Source organism: Polyodon spathula, chromosome 4 (genome assembly GCF_017654505.1).
Source record: "Polyodon spathula isolate WHYD16114869_AA chromosome 4, ASM1765450v1, whole genome shotgun sequence".
Lineage (NCBI taxonomy): Eukaryota > Metazoa > Chordata > Actinopteri > Acipenseriformes > Polyodontidae > Polyodon > Polyodon spathula.
Window position 1 is genome coordinate 6,886,678 of NC_054537.1, and position 20,950 is coordinate 6,907,627.

Below are 20,950 nucleotides of genomic sequence, written 5' to 3' on the forward strand. Positions count from 1 at the left end.
TTCACTACAGACTCCACTTCGAGGAGTTTCTAAAACTAGCTGCCGAAAAGCCTTCCAGCTAACTGAGCACCAATTTGTGCTTGCTTTCAGGAACTGATGCTGTTACTATGGCAGCCACAGAAAACCCCACCTAGCAGCAGTGCTGATTGGTTTTGGTTTTGGTTCTGTATCGCTAGGTTAATCATTTAAAATGAAAATGAAATGACACATCTGAGAAGAATTCAATTGGTTTTGAAAATTTAAACAGACAAAAAGACTGCTCTGCAGGTACTGTATCGTATATAGGTACTGGCTGCTTGTGCAGTGCTATGGGTCAAATCTAAATGAGAGAAACGGTGCAGTCATCAAGTTTGTATATCAAGCTCTGCGTGCCTCAATAAAAACACAATGAGCTTTACTTCAACAGTGACAGGCCCCTATAGCGACACCCTACAATTTAGAAACCTATTTCACTATGTTTATTCTGTATAGAGGATATGTCAAGAAAAAACATCATGGTATTTATCTCAACGGCAGACGCGGAGATAACAGATGAGCTGGTTATCCTTCCGCCACACTTACCAGACGGTTTTTCATGACATATGAATGTTTACATTTTCTATAAATATGATATTAATGAGACTACTGTAACTAAACCAACTCTTGAAGGTATTGTCCGATAACTTAACAAGTCAGTATAGAGTCACCACAGAGCTTACCCCTTCCATCATTACTTTTATTTAAAATGTTAGTCTCTTTGAAATTCCGCTATTAAAATATCCTCATCGACTAGAAATAAAAATGTGATCAAAGCTTACGTCCATCTTAACTTTTTCGTACAGTATTTTGTGAATATCAGCGTTTTGTAAGCAATATGCTATTCAAAAAAATGTAGATATTTACATTGCAGTATGTCACATTGAGAAAAATTATATATATAAAATCCAGAATTATTGGCACCCCTGATCAAGATGAGCAAAAAAGGCTGCATAAAATAAAACACAGGTAATGAGCTATATTAACTTTGCATAAAATCACCCAAGAAGGCAGCACCAGCTAGATTATTTGAGTTAATAAGTGGAGGTATTTAATTCGGTCACTTTTTAGATCAAGGTAGTTCATTTTTGTTATTTGTGTAATGATCTGGGCTGTATTTTTTCACTGTAAGAAGAACTGCTTATTTCATTACACTTCACGGTCTAAACAATATATATTTCACAATTTAACAGAAAAAAATAGCGTTGTCACAATCAATTTTCAAATATACAGCTTATTTTTAATCATTTTTCTCTAGTTGTTATACAAGAAATGTTCCTAAATATTGAAAAACTTATCTGAACAGGAAATGCACAGTTGCTGAATATTGTAGCTTTTATGTCCACCTTTTAAAGACATTCCATTTTCAAGAGAATTATCAAACAAAATAAAATAAAAAAACAAATAAAAATAAAATATCCCCTTTTTATACTGAATCTTAAGCATTTTCCGATCTCTGAAGCAGCTGGTGTTTTTTGTTTTGTTTTGTTGCATTGAATACATTTTAAAGGAATAATGCAGCTCTGTGCAGTCTGTTCAATTGTTAACTGGAAGCAAACTACTGTAAACAGGCTTCTTAAATAAGACAGGTACTGTAGTGCATCAGTAAAGCAAATGTTTGCTGTATTTATTTTTAAGTGCTAAAAAATAGTATATTTACAGAAATTGGAATTCAAGAGTAACAGCAGTATCAATTACCTGCAATGGGTACATTTCAGAGAAATCGTGAAATCCATTCAAATAATGCAGTCTACTCACTGTAAGATGCATTGCTTAAACAAGCCAAAATGGCCCTGGCCTAACCCTTCCAGACATACAGAAGCAAGCTTTAAATGATGATGGTATGATGACATCGCCATTTCAGAAAACAGCATTTCATTTTGGGTCACAAAAGTATTCATAACCATTCAGTGTTCTTTAAAAATGTACTAAATTCCTACAGTACATCAACAAGCACTGTATGTAAACCCTAAAAAAAGTTATATGCAGTTTACTTCTCTTCCAAACTACTGTAGGCTGTATTTTTTACATTTGTGACTAAACAAAACCATAACAAGGGTTATTGCTGCTCAGAGTACAATCCCAGGTTCTTCAGAACAGCTTCCCTAAGGATTCCAATTTCCATGAAAACGATCCGAGGTTTCAAGTAAGGAATCAGAGCTGGCAAATGGAAAGCCACTTCTAACCAAGCATGACATGTTAATTGCTCTTTAAAATGGTCATTAAAGTCAAAGTTCACATGTAAAGCAATCAAACCATTCACTAAAACCCTCATTCAAAACAGGCAACAGAGCAGAGCCAGCCACTGTATAGCAGCGCTTGGCAGCATTCTTCAAATGCCTCTATTCCCCCCCCCCCCCCCCCATAAAAATGTACTGTCACAGTTCAATCCCAGTGCTGCAGACCACTAAACACTTTCTATGAATACATTAGAAGAGGTTTCAAATGCGCTCCAGTCTGAACGCTGGTAGCACTTCCAAACTCCCCGCTTAGTACGCATTGCTTTTCAGACGACTGGCTTTGTCTCACAAAATAGTTAATTACAAAGCTACATTATTCATCCATTATTCACTGTTTTCATATACTTGCTGTATAAGAAGGGACAAACAGCAGAACTGTGAAAGGACACCTGTTTGGAATTCAGGCAGAAAATTACCCTGATTGAGCTGACAAAGCCCAAAGCAGGTACAGGTAGAACATGCCATTGATATGCCTGGAGCCACACTGTTTAAATAACATGGGTTGAGTTAAGTAACAGTAGGCTGACATTAAATGATACGCTTAGCGAACAATACCTTGTAAATGCAAATTTAGAACAGGCAGACAACCTAACCCTGCCGCCCCTTAACTGTGTGCGCCTGCTCGGGTCAACCTGTAAGAACTGTACGCTTTCGTATGTACTGGAGGCTATTAATGAGGTGCCTAATAAATCACCTAAAAAGACCATTAGAGCTGATACCGTGACGCTTGTGTAAAGTTTAAGAAACCCCGGTCTAGCGAAGAGTTCATGAAAAATATGTATTTGTTAATAACAATATTGAAGTGATCGCCACAGATAAATACAACGACTGTTTTGGAAACCCTTTGACTGTTGGTTTCTGTGACACACCTGTTTCTCGGTGGCAAGAACTTTATCAACTTCAAACAGAATATAATCCAGTAATACACTCGTATGGTACTCTAGTTTCAGAATACACAGAACTCGGAACACTTTCTACAAATGTAGTTTTATTACACTGAGACAACAGCTTTTAAAATCAAGCAAAGCCACTCAGCAGTGCTGTGCTTCTGTTTAACTCTTTTAGAAACAGTGGGATACTCCCAGCTACTGTAGGAACACATACCTTTGACCAGCTGTACTTCAACATGCGCTGTGCCCAATTCAACATTTGTCTCCCTGTTTAAATTATTATTATTTTATTTTTTTATTAGTTGCAGTATTGTAAATTTTAATTTCTGCAAGCTGTGCTCTACAGTACCTGACCGCATCAATAATTAAATTGTGTTGTAGGTTCAGTACACAGTTTTTTTTTTTTTTTTTTTTTTTTTTTTTTTAAAGTGCAACAGGCCGTTTCACTCAATAGATATTCCATTAGGTCTAAGCTGGATTCAACTATTTTAGCTCCAGATTTGAACAATTTCGTAACAAGCTATGAATAAATGTACGTAACACGCTAACGTGTGCTGTGCACTCTGCTCTAGACCCTCAACAAGGGATATAAATAAAAAAATATAACTTATGCATGCATTCAGAAATAAACAAAGGAGGTAGCCGCAATGCTGTGTGGCTCATTTACAATGATATCCCAAGAGCCTGACAGCATTGTTATTCCACTTGTCAAACTGAGAACACTATTACACACAAAATCCATTCCAGGTATGAAGACATCTGCTTCCAGTTTGCTTTCCACTGGATCGCTTCCAGTTGCAGCCCAAACTGTTCTCCTGGAGGTGTGCCGTGGAGCCGCCGTTCAACAGGGCTTCCTGATTCCACTATCAATGTGAAAGTGCACTGGCAGAAGAACTGGAGGAGCTGATCCCTGCTAAATTATATCCTGACATTTTTCTAACTGCTTAAAAAGACTGCAGGACTGTTAGACCTGTACTGTGAGTAACAAGAGTGCTTTAAGAACTCTAATGTAGTGCAATGTTTTCCTTTTGTAATCCTTTTTATCCGAGTCGTATGTCAAAAGGTAAAAGCATCTCCAAACAGAAAACAAATTAGTGCTAAGTGAGAAGTGTTCAGGATACCAAAGTACACCTCTGAACTCAGCTCAGATACCCAAACTGTGACAGATGAGCACGAGCACATGGTGTCCTACATTCTTCCCTAGTGTACACTTCTGTGCCCTCCACAGCACTTCATTACTGTCCAGCGAGACGGTGGCTTGAGCTGTGCAGGGACCCTGTCTATTCATGGGACAAAACAGGCCCTGCTGTATTACAGCAGCAGGTTTACTTCTCTGCATGTAGTACATTCAGCTTCTTAATGAAAGTGGTGAGAGGTCCAGTACAATAACCTTGTGAAAGTAGCCGAGCTTCATATCTTTGGTAGTGAGCATGTACTCCATATGACTGTTTATTGCAATGCTGGATCCTATCCTGGTTAAAACATTAACAAATAAAATAAACAAAATGTCACCTGCAACCTCTGTCACAACTCAGGAAGCAAAACAATGTAAAATCAGGACCGGCAGCTTTCCAAATGACATGGTGCTTCTGTTCCAAATACAGGACAGGCCTGCAGGTTACACTGCAAATACAACGAATCTTTAAAAAGCACACTTCAAGAATCATTCAAACCAGCAAGCAGCATAGCCCACTGTGCAGTACTGCGTCAAAAATACTGCAGGTATCATTTCACAGCACGCTTCTCTGCCAGTGCACTGTACCCTTAAACCGTGCACCCTTATAGAAGAAAGCTGGTCAGGGACCCTGCACATCGCAAGAAGAAACACCTCATTGCATTGCCATTGCCTCCCTCAAACTGCCCTCTACCAATTCAAATCCACATCTAAACCCCTGACCAGAAGAACCACTTGCTTGGACTAATGTACACTCCTTGACAAATACTTTCCAAGAAGGAAGTAGTAACTGCCTAAGTTTTTCATTTTAGCTGTGAATACATACAGTACAATAGGTGCTGTGGTGTCTATACAGTACATACTCTATCTGCATGTATACTGTGTAGCAGGGGAGATGAAATCCATACTTGGGTGTTCTGCTTTGCCTCGGAATATAAACGCTCACAAAGGCAGCAGGGTCAGTTGCTAATGCAGCACAGCTGATGTCTGATCTGCCTTGTGTAAACTGTCTAAGTAAACAAAGCCATTGTTTTCATTTCATAACTCTCCTGCCCTGCCACCTTGTATAAAAAGAGGATCGCCATACAAGGTAACCCTATCTACCTGTATGAGTCACCAGCTCTGCAGCTCCGTTGCTGCTCAGTATAGAAGACACTTTACACAGCTGGCTTGCACTCCACGGCTTTTGTACAAGTCTTCTTTTGGCTTTGGAAAACAACTGTTTTATGCCCCCCTCCCCCAGGTTTCTTTGCAGTTAGTGATCCTGTTTGCACAGCTGTCTGGACAGTGCTTATCCAGATCACCTTGATAGGAGATCAGCAATTCTGTTACTGTCAATTATCATCGGAGAAGCACCAGGGAAAAGCCATGTCTGTCTCCACACTGACAGCAGTAATATTTTACAGTGACTCTACACTTTTCCTGTCTAATATCAAACAAAGCCCAAATAGCACCCTGAGATGACGTTATCAATCCGCCATTCAATTTAAATGGCATTAAACTATTATCAAAAGGTTAACCATTTCATTACAAGCAATGTACTGTGATTTAATTACCGGGATTACCGGAGAACTCCTAATCATAGTCTGTCCCCAGTAAAAGCCCTGCTTGTATTAAAATGAACCATCACCAGTGCATTAATATTACCAGTTGTAGGGATTCCTTAGGTTGCATTGGCTTTACTGTAGCATTTACTAGTAAGCAAAACCGTCAATGGGCCGCACTGTATAGCACATCCTTCTTGTACTCCTCAGATATGAGACTTCAAACATGTTTCACGGTATAGGCATGGGTGGGGGTTGGTTAGCAGTGTGTAGTAACCTCTACTGCTTGGGCTTTTCACAGCTCCACACACACACACACCAAACGTGGGAAAGAGTTTTGTAGACCCCGAGAAAAAAGTACTTTTCTTGTCCTATATAATATTTTTTAGCCTGTGAAATTAAGGGGTCTCAGCTTTAATCTTTTATTGTACCTGGTAAAAATGAGATACAGTAAATACTTCATAGAGAAGAGACTTCATTGCCTAATTGGTATAAATTGTCTCAAATTTCCCACAACTGTACCCTAGAGACCAAAAAAGAAAATTGAAAATGTATATCATTTTAAATAAGCATTTCACTTTTCCTAACAAAAGTTATAGTACAGAAATAAAAATGTGGTTGCATCTTCACAGAGAATCTGCTATGTTTGCTACTACCACAAAACCACAGAAAAAGACCACAAAAACTACAACTAGAGGGCAAACGCTTTTTTTTTTTTTTTTTTTTTTTTTGGAAGATGCTGTGGACTGACAATAGAATGGTTTTCAATTACAAATAATGCACGATCTACAATTTATGCTAAAGCATGTGTTAAAACCTGTGTCTTGTTTTTTGGGGAGGTTGGAGGTTTGCTTTAATATTTAGTGTTGGTATCCTGGTGACTTTTTTTTTTACAACTCTGAAGCACTTCTATGTCCTCCACAGAGCTCTCAGAGTCATGTCTAAGCTACTGTGCTTCAGGTAAACCAGAGTGTAACCATTAACCTGTCGCCCTGCAACACAAATGTGCATAAGCTCTATGTATGAGTGAAACAGAAAGTGATACAGTGTGACTCAAACATTAGTCTTGAGCAGCCCTGGTTCTTCATACACACCACGCTTTCCATTTAGAGTTTAACTCGTCCAGGCTGCATGGCTCCCAGTCTGATTCACATATATCTGTATCTTTGCCAGTTTATTCAGGTGTCTCTTAACCTGGCCTGTTACCAAGGCAATCAGTGACCTGTGAAGACATTCTGTAGCAGCACGTCAACAGGAAAAAATACTGTTCATTCCTGTAAGGTATGAAAAATACCAGGATTCTTGATTTCTATTTTCAATGTACTCAACTCAAATATAACAAGCAATTCCAATTTAATTTACAGAAAATTTAGTAAAGGTACCCCTTGAAGTCGCCGTGAAGTTTGTTTTTGAAACACATATGTCTTGTTTTTAAAGTATAGCCTATACTGTGGTTCATGTTTTAACTACCTTTCCAGCTATTAGTTTTATGATCAAGTGTGTGTTGATTAAAAACAAAAAAAGGGTTTCAATTTGTTAAGAATTTTTTCCCCAGTTTTCATTGTAAGCTGTCACCCTCATTTCCATACTAATTATATATATGTGTGTGTGTGTGTGTGTGTGTGTGTGTGTGTGTATATATATATATAGAGAGAGAGAGAGAGACACACACACACACACACACACACTCACCATCTGGTCTATTGGAGTCTACTGTACATAATGCAAGTTAAGTTTAAAACTACAGGACATAGCTATTACGTTATATCTGCAATACTGTAACCAAGGATTTCAATTCTATTTTCATTGTCTTTATTGGCAGTACGAACATTACCACTGACCCTTCTATACAATGAATGTAAGGGTCTACATTTCTGTTGTCATGTGAAAAAGAAGGCATACAGAAATGTATCGTACAATACTGCAAGTTCAGCAGTTGAAAAGCTCCTGCAGAAAGACATCCAGGGCAGCTAATCAATCCATGATTCGCCCGTAACTTGGTTGAGCTTTCTGCTTTTGTGTACTACAAATGGACAAGGCAAGTGGAGGGAAATCAATGCAATTTCCGGGTGACTATATTATACAGTGCAATGTATACTGCTGTACTCAGGGATAATATACAGTGCAATGTATACTGCTGTACTCAGGGTTAATATACAGTGCATACTGCTGTACCCAAGGTTAATTCAATCTTTGAGACCATTCTCGTTGTGCGTTACTCTGTAATGAGTGCAGAAAAAATCTGTGGAATTCAAGGGTGTTTGAAAATTCAGAAGACAGAAAGCTAAAGTCAAACATATTCATAACTTCAGCAGAAGCCGGTCTCGTCTGCTGAAATGTCACAATGGCAGAGAAGAGTAGAGAGAAAGTTAATCCGACAGAGGGTTTGCGACAGGTCACCTTTGGTTCTTGGCGATCCTTTTTACTACATTTTTTTCAAACACTTTTTTTATATGGCAGGGACCAGAAATACTGTAAGGATGAGCAATACTGCAGTGCAGTGGGGCAGTGTTGCAAGCAAAGATTACAAGTTGTAATATTTTTAATTAAAATGTTTTATATTATTGGAAGTCTATCAATCGAGGATACTTCTGCGTTTGGTTCAAGCACAAAGGTAGTTCTCTCTGGTACCAGGGGCTGTCCAATATAGCTTGGTATTTTAATCAATAAGACAATCGTCATATGGTTCTCTCATACTTAATCTGTGATGAGTTACTGCAATCACCTTCTGAAACAGGTATATGTGGGCTGAAACCTGACTCTCAGATGCAACCCTGATAGCATGGAAGAGCTTGAGTGAAAAACCTTTTGAACATTATATAAAATAAGGTCCACATGTAAAGGTGTCCTTCAGCCTCCACTGTAGTGAAGTATTCTGAAGACCTATTAAAGTTCCTGCAATAACACACCATAAGGTGTTATCAAGTGTCACTAAGAATTTCTGGAGTTAGTGTCAAATCCAACCCTGTACATTCCTGCTCTTGACATAACTTTGAAATCTGAATGTTTTAACACATTTTTGTAAGGTGTTATTTATGAGACGTGTAATATAATTCCTACCCACCACAGAACCACCTGTTCTCAAAAGGACTGGGGTTTCAAATGCAGCTGCCAAACCCACAGAGCGCATTGCCAATCACTAGCATTGTGGCTGGGAGCTTTTAGAAACAGCAGCACAGCACAGCTTCCTTACTCGCGTCAAAGCTTTAAAGTACAAGTATTTTAAGATTATTCCAATAGAAAGAAAGATTTTCACTGATCCACAATCCAAGTGCAAATACTAACCCTCTCCATCTAATAACCTGGGTTTTTTAGCCTAATTATTTAGATAATAAATAAATCGGGAAACGGTCGTTCTGAAGCTTATAGACCACAGTAATGCATGTACTTGGATGATTTGTGAATGTGGTGTGACAATGCCAGTAGTACTGCTGTTCTTTTTTTTTTTTTTTACTGCTCAAAATCCAATTGGCAGGCCTAAGAGATTACTGACCTGGCACCCCTTTTACTGATTTTTAAATCACTGGAAATACATTCATTTTGATGCCCCGTCTATGAGAAACCCTCTTGGTCTTCATAAATAAGCTACATTAAAGATAGCAGACTACTGTACTGTAGCTTTGCATCCTGTTTGTCAGCAAAAATAAATACTTTTTTTGTTTTTTCCCTGGGATCCATGTTTATTTGCTACAGTCTCTTTTTGGGAGTTGTAATCTATATAGGCTGACACTATTTATTTATTTCATTCTCTCTCAACAGGAAGTACTTTACAGCATGAGCAGAGAAAACAGCCCCACTGGCAGAAAAACGCCTTTGTAAATAAAATCAATTGGGCCGTGCCACACCACTGACCGAGGTTAGGGGGTGTCGGAGTAGCATCTGTGTTCCAAAATCTCCTTATAAAAGGAGTAGGTGTAATCAGACCAGCAGATTCCTTCAAATCACTCATTCATTTGAGATTTTCTTTTGGAGAAGTTTCCTAAAACTTCATATTAATGACTTAAGGAATTAATTTGAAAGCCAGGTAATATGTCACCCCCTCTAAAAGACAAATGGTTTCATTTCTCAGCCTAGGCACCGCTTTTCAATGTAGTATGCTGTTGAGTTATGCAACCTCTCTCTGACTAATATATTCTATGACTAATTTTTCTATTTAATCACACTGCGCGACTTAAAGGATGCTCTTAGTCACCATTCGAATAAAAGGGCACTCTACACTTTTGGTCAACCTTAAAACTGATATTGAACCTTGACTTCCTTTTTAATTGTTAGTTTTTACTCTTCAGTGCAAAGGAAAACATTACAGACCTGATCAGCTTCCAAACCAGAAAGTTTGGGACTCTGTTATGATGTCATTTTTATTCAGACCTATAATAAACATGACTACAGCATCCAAAACAATGACATCATTTTAAGATTTTTGCAGTGACTCAGAACACTGAAACAACATTTGCATGGACAAATCTCCTTTCATTTTCAGTTTTACCACAAAACGATTCAAACATGAAAGGTAAGTTCAGCATTCTGGAGTACACTGGATCAGTAGCACCAAGGTACCATAAGAACACTGCAGTATTCTGCATCATTACTAATGCATTTTAGTTACTTTCTGATACAGTAGCGTCACATGTGCCCCATAACTTCATGTCATTCGTACAGTACGTACAATAAGGCCAAAACCAGATGGAAGAAGCAAACCCCAAAATCCACATAATTTCAAATCTCAAGGTCTATTAACTCCAGCCAATCACAGCTGCAAAGCCAGAACAGCACTATACCCTGTGGGCTGTGTAATGGAGAACTGATACATGTAACCCAAACTGTTAAGTGTACGCTTTCTAATGGCCAGTTCTTAAGCAATGCTAAAATTGATGACCGTGGGGAATTGGCTGTTCTTCCAGTCAAACCACTCCCCTGGCTAGGGAACTGGCACAAAGATCTTGCCATACACTCTTATTCTGGTACTATATTCCAGCTGACAAATCATGCAGTGCACTGTACAGTACAGCTCACCTATTTTCCGTAAACATTATTCCACTGGTTTTATCCAGACAAAGTCTTCCTCCGAATCACTGCAATCGTCCCAGAAGATGCTAATTAAATGGGGCTTGTCCAATGGCATACTGTAAAGCCCCTAATTAGGCACAGTCTTTGACGTGTCATCCCTTAAGAACAACCCTTCATTTTATACCAAAATATAACTGTGATTCTAGGTGACAAAAAACTCAAGGGCCCATTTAACAAGGTATTCCACCTAAGTCTCCTGTCTGACCCTGATTTATGTTGAGAAAGGGTTAAAAAAAAATTAAGTGCTTTAGTGTATTCAGCTGTGATGCTGACTGGAACATCTCTGGGATTCCCAGGAGTTTCCCACTGCTGGAAAGTAAGCATTACCACATGCGTTAACTGAAACAAAGACAAGCACCTGGGTGAGCTCATAACGCATTGTTCTGGGCACTTGAGGCAGAACAATAATATTCCACTACACTGTTATGATGTATGCAACTGGGCATATATACACTCAGGTTTCACTGTCTTAATACCTTCTGTATTTATAAGTCGTTTTTGTTGAGACATTTGACATCTGTCAGGATACCAGTGGCTTTGGTAGGGTGTTACTACAGCTCTGTGTATTTTACCATGGGGTGCAAGAGTGCTCTAGGCTTTTTAGATGGGTCCCTTACTTGAATGTGCCCTTTACAGCAAGCTTCCTGTCAACATCTACTGCTGAATACAAATATATTTTCTCCTCTTACCACTTTATCACAGATTGCCTGCACCACTTACAGTACCAACAGAGCATTCGCCTTTTCTGAGGCAATTGCCTCTCTGACTACAGGTTAAGGTTTCATACAAAAAATTAGTAAAATGTTATTCAAATCTTTGTGAAGTCTTGGCAGTTTCAAAAGGAATACTTAAGAGTGTTTTTTTTTTTCTAAAACTAAGATATTTATAACAGAGCGCAACAAAGGCCTAAAAGGTGTGTAGTTCTACTTAAAAATGACTTACAATCCAATTTGTTTTTGTGCTTTTTTGGTATATCAGACACCTGGTCTTTTGTCTTCACTATGAGGAATGAAAGACACATACTGACTCATATAAGCCCTTGAGAATTTAAGTCACCATTCGCCAAGGCTACAGTCAAGTGAATTTATTTGATGCTAAATTGAAAGCTGCTGCCACCTGTACAGTACATGCCCATCCCCAGACCTGTCTCCTCGAGGTTGAGCAGGTTTATAGGTTTTTCAAGGCTTACAAAACAGCAAACTTTTTTGGTCCACTGCGACAAAAACTAGACAGATAATCTAAACTAACAAGTGAAAAGTTGTCAAAATGAATAAACTAATTATATGCAAAGCCCATAGCATGACCAGTTGTCTTCACCACGTAGAGACACACAGTTTTAAAATGCATGAGCTCTTTGGCTCCTTAAAAGTGCTAACTACAGGAGTAGCAAACAAAACAGGCAGGGTCTGAAATGAGATTTCATAAATTCTTTGAGCGTACCTCTGATTCTTAATGTGCTGAAGGCTTGACGTTTCTTTTCTTCTCTTAAAGAATGGACATATGCAAATAAAATGCATAGTATGGAAAGAAGTTTCCCACAAGCATAGTGTAAAAAGACTACTCTTCCCTATACAGAGGCCTGTGAATAGGCCCTTTCTTCTGAAACAGAAAGTGTATGAGGTAGAGCGGACAAACTGTAAAGGTAACTAGGTCTTTTCTCCTCAGGCTTTGCTCTCTCTAAGCCTCAACACACAATAGCTCATTTAAGCATTCAGTCTGACAAAACCCAATAAAGCACACTGAACTGCAGTCCAGGAGGGAAATGAAACTGACTTAGATTTAGAAAAAAAAATAAATTAAGATTTTTCTGGATCTGAATTCTTACTGTTAACTTCTCTGGAGTGCCTCGTCTGTTCTGGAAGAGACCACTAGAGACACCAAATTGTGTTTCCTGGACAAAAACATGTTTGTCCCTGAAGCTGATTACAAATCTTTTTTTTTTTTTATTTTATAAACAGGGCATAAGAAATGTTTGCTACAAGTCAGTTACCTCCTACACCTGGAGGTAAAGTGTTTTATTTCTGAAAGAAATCAAACAATGTTATAGCCCCATGCTAGCAAAAAAACAACGTGCTTGTCCCTCCACTACTCGAATTGGTTTCTCCTTTGTACTTTAATAGGTGTATTTTATTTGTCTTCCCTTTGTAGCTAGCTTCAAGATCTTGTCCTCGAAGTGTAAAGAAGCACCTTTCCTGTTGTTCACGGTCAGACAAAGAACTCTTGTGTCGGACTGCTAATTTTAAACTGCTCTTTTGTATTTTCTATCCTGAGAATCATAGTTTGTCTTTGGCAGCCTATCAACGATATGTGAATCAAATGCAAATTATACTTTGAAGGTAATGGTGCTTTTCTGTGTATTGGTAAAGGAATTTGTTCTGAAAGGCTGATATCAGACAACTGAACGACTGCTTCCTTATTAACTACTAGGTGCACACTATAAAACTGTTATACACTCCAATTTATTGAAAATTATACTTTACCAACATCAATACCTACATTATTATTATTATTATTATTATTATTATTATTATTATTATAATGCTAAATGTTTTTTGCTGTATTATAGTAAGGGTGACCTCATCCTTTTGTTAATGCTATTTCAATCTAATCTGTTAATATTTCGAAATGAAAAAAACAATGTAGCTTAACACAACAAGAAAGATTTTGCGGCCCATACATTAAAGGCCCAATGAATGCCTGTACAGCAACAGTTAATTATGAAGCACACTTTATTATGCAAGGCTTACACAACCTATACATGTCTCTGCATTGCTTTTACAGTCTTACTAAAATGTGACACCAGTTTTGTGCTGAGTTATGAAAGGGGGTAAAGAGTCTGTGTCTTATTTATTCTTGCCTAGGAAGCAAACACCTGTACAATTACTGAACAGTAACAGCTCTGTTATGTAGTGTTTTGCAACCAAACAACTGTAAACTGTGTACCACATTTTTAAGTTCACGTGCTACCGCGTGGGGATGACAAAGTGAATAATGTATGCGCACACCCCCAGCTTGTTTAACACCCAGGAGATGACACATATTTGGTGATTTCATATAATTAACCAATTACTAGCCCTGTTATGCCACACAGTGCTCTGCAGAGAGCAAACAGTTATTATGAACATCAGCCAGCAAGCTAACCAGCCAGCCATGCATTTATTCAAGTAACTCTCAAGGGAGCTGCTATGTTGTTATGCAAAGCCCAGAAGAAAAGACTGATCACCTACCTACTTGATTGCCCATACCAGCACCTCAGGAAGCATAGCAACCCCATCCCCCACACAACACTATAATAGAATAAGATAAACGTGGGGATTATGCCTGAGACAACCCCAGTGCTTTGTTATTCCTCTGGGCCCTTTCTGCAAAATGGCCTAAACACACACACGCAATTCGACATGCACTGAGGTTCACAAAGAAATGTGGAGAAAGTGAAATCGTACCTAGAGCATGCATGGGTGCTTAGGTCAAAGGTCACCTAACGGTACCTTGGCTGCTGACTTAACTAAACAAAAAGAGGGAATTGTTTTTTGTTTTCATTTTTTGTTGTTGTTTGCCTTGCGTTGTATAGGCATTGCACAAAATTTAGGATAAATGAAAATTACCTCTTTGTGTAAACCATACTCACCAGGGGTAGACCTTTTAAAAGTTAATAGATGACACTTAAAAGCTGAATAGAAAAGGCTACATTTCCCACCTTGAAAAATGGGGGTTTGGTGTGATTTTGGTGTTTTTTTATTAAAGAAAAATGTATAAGTCACACCACCCATTAAAGTGAAATGCTTATAAACATTTTAAAAGTGAACTAAGAAATGCAGAAGGAGGTCCCTAACAACATTAAAAATTAGGAAAGGACAATAATAAATTACCCAAAGAGGTGACCACCAACCTTTTCTAGCCCCCATTTGAAGTTCCTTCAGCATCCCTTTTTACTGAAGGATCAAAATCCCTGTTTTAACCAGCTACATCGTTTGGACTGAGGAGGTCTGTTTATTTTACTAGGAATGTTAACTTGGGCTGCATTCTTCTAATCCCAAACTGCCATCTTAAATTACCAGTCTACCGAGAGCGGATACAAGTGGCCTTGACAAAGAACTGCAGTATCCCATGCACCTCCACACCAACACCTGACATCCTGCCAGTTGTTGACACCTTGATGCTGGCACTACATCCTGGGCTACCTTTATCCGACTGGATGGGTATATTAGAGATAGTACGCAATGCATAGCAGGTATATTTCTGAACACTGTTTATTGGATATGTATTTTTATAGGCTTTAACAAGGACTATCCCATTCATTTGCTGGATAATTCTAGCATTAAATCGTTTTGGGATGGTTAATCTTTACATATGAATGAATGTGTGTCCTATACAGTAAGTACACACACACACACACACACACACACACACTATATATATATATATATATATATATATATATATATATATATATATGGTAAGGTTTTAAAAGTTTGAATATTGCCTTAAGACTAATGTCAACCTAATAATGCAATACACACAAATACCATAGAAATCAATCCACATAATCTGTGGAATACCTGTAAACAAATAAATCAAGCACACACACACACACACATATATTTAATTCTGTATTAACCTGAATACCTGGTATATCTTACTCTATATACTGTTAAGTTTAAACTTGGTATGGCTAATATGACTTGCAAGATCAATTATTTCAGTGAGTACTGACTATGTGAACAGCAATATGCTGCATCACATTTCATTTTTGGCTTTATGACTGTAAGTTCCCAGCAATGTTATCTGCTAATACAGAATAACTGACAACAATATTTAATTCATTAATAACAAAATGGAACAATAATGATCTTGATTGAAATGATAGCATAACACATTTTGCATAGTAAAACAAAATAAAAAAATAAAAATACCAATCTTTTTTTTTTTTTTTTTTTACGTATTCGATCACCTTGCTTACCTGGCCTGTCTCCTATAGAGCAGCTGCATACACTATACTGCCGCAACCGTTAAATCGCATCGCCATTCCCCTCAATTCATACAGGAAATGATACACTTTACAAATCGAACAAATGCAGGGAAAACATTATCGGGCGTGATAACGGTACAGTACAAACCTGGATAAATGGAAAGGACGTGTCATTTCAACCACCTTATGCAGCACTGCTTTATTTCTCGACAAGCCTACTACAGTACGATTGCGTGCACATACACGTTAGTAAAATAAAAGAAGCCAACACAAATCTGTTTTACCAATTTAAAACATAAAGGGAGAAAAACAAATGTAACAGCAAGCGTGGTAAACAGATCCCTCCCATGAGGATGAAGGAAGCAGACAGAAGGGGGCTGTGACAGCATGCGGGAGGAAAACTAAACACCATTTTTTTTTCTTCTACCTGCACAAGTTGCCATTTGCTGCAGCGTTAAAGAATCTCTTTCCCTTCTGTTTTCAAAGGCAAGTCAGTTTTCACGAAACGATTCCTTTTCACAGTCTGACGTTTTAATTTTCCCGAAATTGGAACTGCGGGTTTATTTATACGAAGGGCATTTGAAAGCGCAAAGTCCCGTCTTTCCTGCTCAGGTAAACATGTTTACAGCTCCTAGGCAGACACTGGGTGGCTCGGGACTCACATGTCACACACATGTCGTCAGCAATAGCAGGAAAAGCCTGCTTGCTTTTGCTGCTTAACGTTCATAAAATAAATAAATAAATAAATAAAACCGTGACGTTTAACAAGGACAACTTACAGTTTCAATACAGAAAAGAAAAAGAAAACAAGATATGGTGATATAATCTGCCCACACAGTCAGAATATTCAATTCAAAGCATCCTCCACCCAAAAAGAAATATAAATATAAAAATAATATTTACAGAAAAAAAAAAAAAAAAATCCAGTTTTTACCATTTGAGGTTTAGTCCAAAACAAAAAGAAACACAGTGTCCAAAAAATTTTAACTGGGGGGGGGGGGGGGGGGGTATAACGCTAAAAAAGTTTTCAGTTTTTTCAAGTAATAATTTTATCATTTATTATTTCATTATTATTATATTATTTTACCTACAATTGCCAGAAAAAGGTTGCAACACATCGGTTTCACATCCCTAAAGAGACGTTTAACAACAAACAAAAAACATATTCCTCATAGTAACAGCCACTAGGAACCCTGACAGCTCCCTTTCGATTTTATTTTTGATTGGGTAAACACAAGAGTCCCGTCTAAAGCAAGCTACAATGTGCATGAATTCCGTAAAGCCTTATCCACACTGCAGCAGTTGTGCACACATGCCCCCTCCTTTCTTTCTCTAAACGTTACCACCCAGTATATACAAACAGGTATCTTTCGGCAAACGAGAGAAAACTATATAAGTATCGCTGCATTTATTGTTTTTTTTTATTTTTTATTTTTTTTTATTAAAAAGCTGTCCACTGAAATATTTGCTTCCAAGTGAAGACCCTTTAGTTTTCATTGCAAAAGAAAAAATAACCGCTAGTCACATAACCTTATCAGATGTTACTAAACTGTACACACGCCCTTTTTAAGTTTTCGTCATAAACGAATTTAATGTACTTCTAATATTATATATAAACGAAGGTTAATAATATAAAACTTAATTTTGCAGCAACAGTGTGTCCTGCATTTGAATCTGAGCGTGATCAACCTCAAATTGCGTCTTTCAGGTAACAAGTTTTTATACAATTAAACTAGTTAACCAACGGTGAATAAACGTCCCCCCAAGATCAATTACCAACCCAATTTCATTATCAGAAACGACCACTCAAAAATAAAAAGACGCAGTGGCGCTGGGATAGTTTTCTGCTATGCTGCAAACCAGGTATGAAGTTTCGGCTCAGCACAATCAACGAAAAAAAGAGAGAACAGCCTAAAGTTTCGCGTCTAAACTTACAATAGCAACACGAAACAATAAAAGCAGAATAAGTGAAACTTAACTAAAACTGAGAAAATGGGAAAACAAAAGGAGACCCCCCCAAAGTAACGGGATTAGGTGCGTAACGGTCCAGAGAGCAATGAACCGCTAGGCGGAGAGAGAGAAGCAAGCCAGGTATAACGGTACAACACATAGGCATATATTAGACCTTAGTTTCTACTTTCCTCTACTTAACTCACTAAAGACACAGATCGGAGCGTCCCACGACCACAGGGGTCTCGGGGGTCCAAAGAGCACCTTCTCCTCTCTCAATCCAAAGGGTCCCCGAAAACATTGGAGTAGTTTTACTCACCGTTATTCCTCCTCGGATTCGCCTGTTTTCTGCGCTTACACCTGGGGCCATCCGCCATGATCCTTTCGCTGTGTCTAAATGCTGCTGAAGTCACCTCCTCCTCCCTGGCCCCCCTCCTCTCCACCTCCCCTCCCTGCACCTGGTTTACGACACTGCTTTACGACATCACCTTCCCACTGTTTACACCTCGCCCTCCCCTCCTGTCCAACTCAATCTCTCTTGTTTTTTTGTTGCTGTTTTCCTCTCTCCTCTTTCCTGTTTCAAAATCCATGTTGCTAAGGGATACTGGGGAAAGGGACGCTGATCACTCACACAACATATTAACTTCATAGCGGGGAAAAAAAAAAAAAAAGATCTTCAGGTAATTAATTAAAAGAGGAAGAATGCGAACCAAGAAATAGCGGACGAGTCGCTAGGGACCGCAAAGCAATAGATATGCTTCCACTGTAATGACCGTTTACCAGAAACTGAAATAAGTGCGAGCGCAGCAGGAAACGTATAGTTTCACAAATCATTAACCCTTTACATTGCTTAGGGTGGGGAATCCACGCTTAAACACTTTGTAATTTTGCATTTTTCCCTATTAACTTTAGCCTATAGTGTAAGTTGATAAGGTAAGTGGATCTCCATTCTGCAGAGGTAGATATCCCACATCCACTGCTTTACCGTTAGCTGACAGACTAGTGCTATCGTTCAAGGAGGAGCCACTGAGGGAAAACACAGAGCTCGGCCGTCACGACTCCCACTGCAAAAGCGTCTCATCTGGAGCAGGGGTGATCCATCGCCCACCCCCCTAGCGCGCTGTTTCTTATTTGTGGTGATTGGCAAACCGCTATGTCGGGGAGGGGGTTGAGGGGGGCATTGAGAAGTTAGTGAGTAAAATGTAGCGAGCTTTTTCCTGTAAAAAAAATGACAGTGTGTATGAAGCAGAGCCGAGCCGTCCATCTAAATGTGCATATTTTAATATTAAAAGATACTTAATATGCACGACACGATGCATTATGAACACACACAAGAGTTTATACACCGGTAAAGGGCGTTTGGCAAGGGAAACAGCTTGGTATGTGTTACTATTGTTGCAGAACATTGCACCAACATTACACAGAGGCGGAGCCTACAATTGCAACTTCAGTTCAAGCACAGATAAGTTAGCTGTTTTGCGCACTTACTCATTTCAATTTGCCTTGCAAGGGGGAACAAAAATAACAACACTGTAAGAGCAGTGATTTGAGAAGTAGTGTGTGGATCTGCTGCAGCCCTGTTTTGATCCTTTTTCACTGTACAGTATGGTGTCTCAGTCCTATATAATCGGTCGTTTATTTCTTCTGCAAGAAGTGCGTGATTCCGAAATGTGAACACTTGTGCGTGACAAAGCAGTTTAACAGCGTTGTTTTAGAGCAATGCAAACCGTCTGGCATTGTTTCACTTAGTTTTTGCAGCAGTTGTTCGTAAAAAAAAAAAAAAAAAAAGTTTTGCAATGGATTGTAGATGAAGATGTGCAAAAGGCGTGTTTTTTTCTAATATGATGTTATAATAAAGCCAGTTTACCAGAGTACTTGTTTGTTTTAGATTTGTTTATAGACCCAGTTACATAATCGCATTTTACAAACGTTATATACATATACAGTAAATGTTCTGTATTTGGGTCCAGAAATAAGTGAGTCCAGAACCGGAAAACTAAACAAAATCAAAGCAGTTTATTCAAGCAGTTACACACCAACACAGAACCACGAGAACGCTTTTATAGTGCAGCCAACACGGGGCCTTACACGTGTTAGCTAGCAAGGGACGTTACACGTGTTAATATACATTGTAACTATTTCGTGCATGCTGTGCATGTGAACAAGCTACGCACCTGCAGAGTAATATATATCGGTAACTCCATTTTTTATAAAACACATTAAAAAAAAGCTAAATGTGATACATTAAAAGATAAAAAAACAGTGGCGTAGTGGGTAGCGCGATTGCCTTGCAGCACGAAGGTTCTGGGTTCAATTCCAGCTTAGGGGGTCTGTGTGGCGTTTGCATGTTTTGTTCAGGCATTTCCATGCTTTTCCAAGTTACCATGTTTGTTGGACAGGAAATACTACCAATTTTCCCCAGAAATACTTGCAAGTTAAAGGTGAAGATGTGAATTTGCTACAGACAGTATAGATTATTGCATCTGACAAAGAAAAACCATATACTTGTATTCATGTGTTCAAATCTTTTTATTCAGTAAAAATGTCTCTCTCCTTACTTTATTTTAGTGTTCACGAAACCGGATGTATAATTACCCTATATCAGAAAAGTTTGGTGGAGTATTTATTTTGGACTTATTGCCGGTTTTGATTGGATTGCCAATAATACATCCACCAATCAGACGGTTGCATACAGTACTCGTTGCGATCCTGTCCCCTGGCAGACTGGTATACAGAGCAGGTTAAATAAGCGCCAGGCAAGTGAAATAATGTGTCAGATATCAAAGTGGAGGTGAGAATAACAGTTATGAAGCCAATTTGCTTGAACACATTAAAAGTAGACCAGACCTATCCATTAAAGGATTTAAAAAATCTGGAATTGATCTGATGTGATCAGAAACCCAGAGGCACTGTAAACTGTGCCTGCTGCTGCAGTAGGACTGTTCTTTTTTATGTTATGCATTTTTGGGTTTACAAGGGTTTCATTTAGTAACAGCCAAAATTGTTTATGCCAGACTTGTTAGAAAGTCTGTAACAAAGTGGTTGATCGTTATTGTTGATATGTTGTAGGTACTACTATTACTGAAGACACCCACTGTGCA

General features: G+C 38.5%; 1 protein-coding gene across 4 annotated transcripts in view; it reads right to left on the reverse strand.

The window, feature by feature from the left end:
• The window catches only part of LOC121314097 (zinc finger E-box-binding homeobox 1-like), an 80,128-nt gene extending 61,747 nt beyond the window's left edge, over window positions 1-18,381 (reverse strand). For 2 of the 4 annotated variants that reach the window (XM_041246987.1, XM_041246986.1), the window contains exon 1: window positions 18,169-18,381. In XM_041246987.1, coding sequence (XP_041102921.1) covers window positions 18,169-18,226 — 58 coding nt within the window. In that variant the 5' untranslated portion in view covers window positions 18,227-18,381. Of the gene's footprint in view, window positions 1-16,326; window positions 16,710-18,168 lie in introns of those variants that run through there. The other 2 variants (XM_041246989.1, XM_041246988.1) reach the window with 2 other exon arrangements.
• Window positions 18,382-20,950: the final 2,569 nt, after the last annotated feature.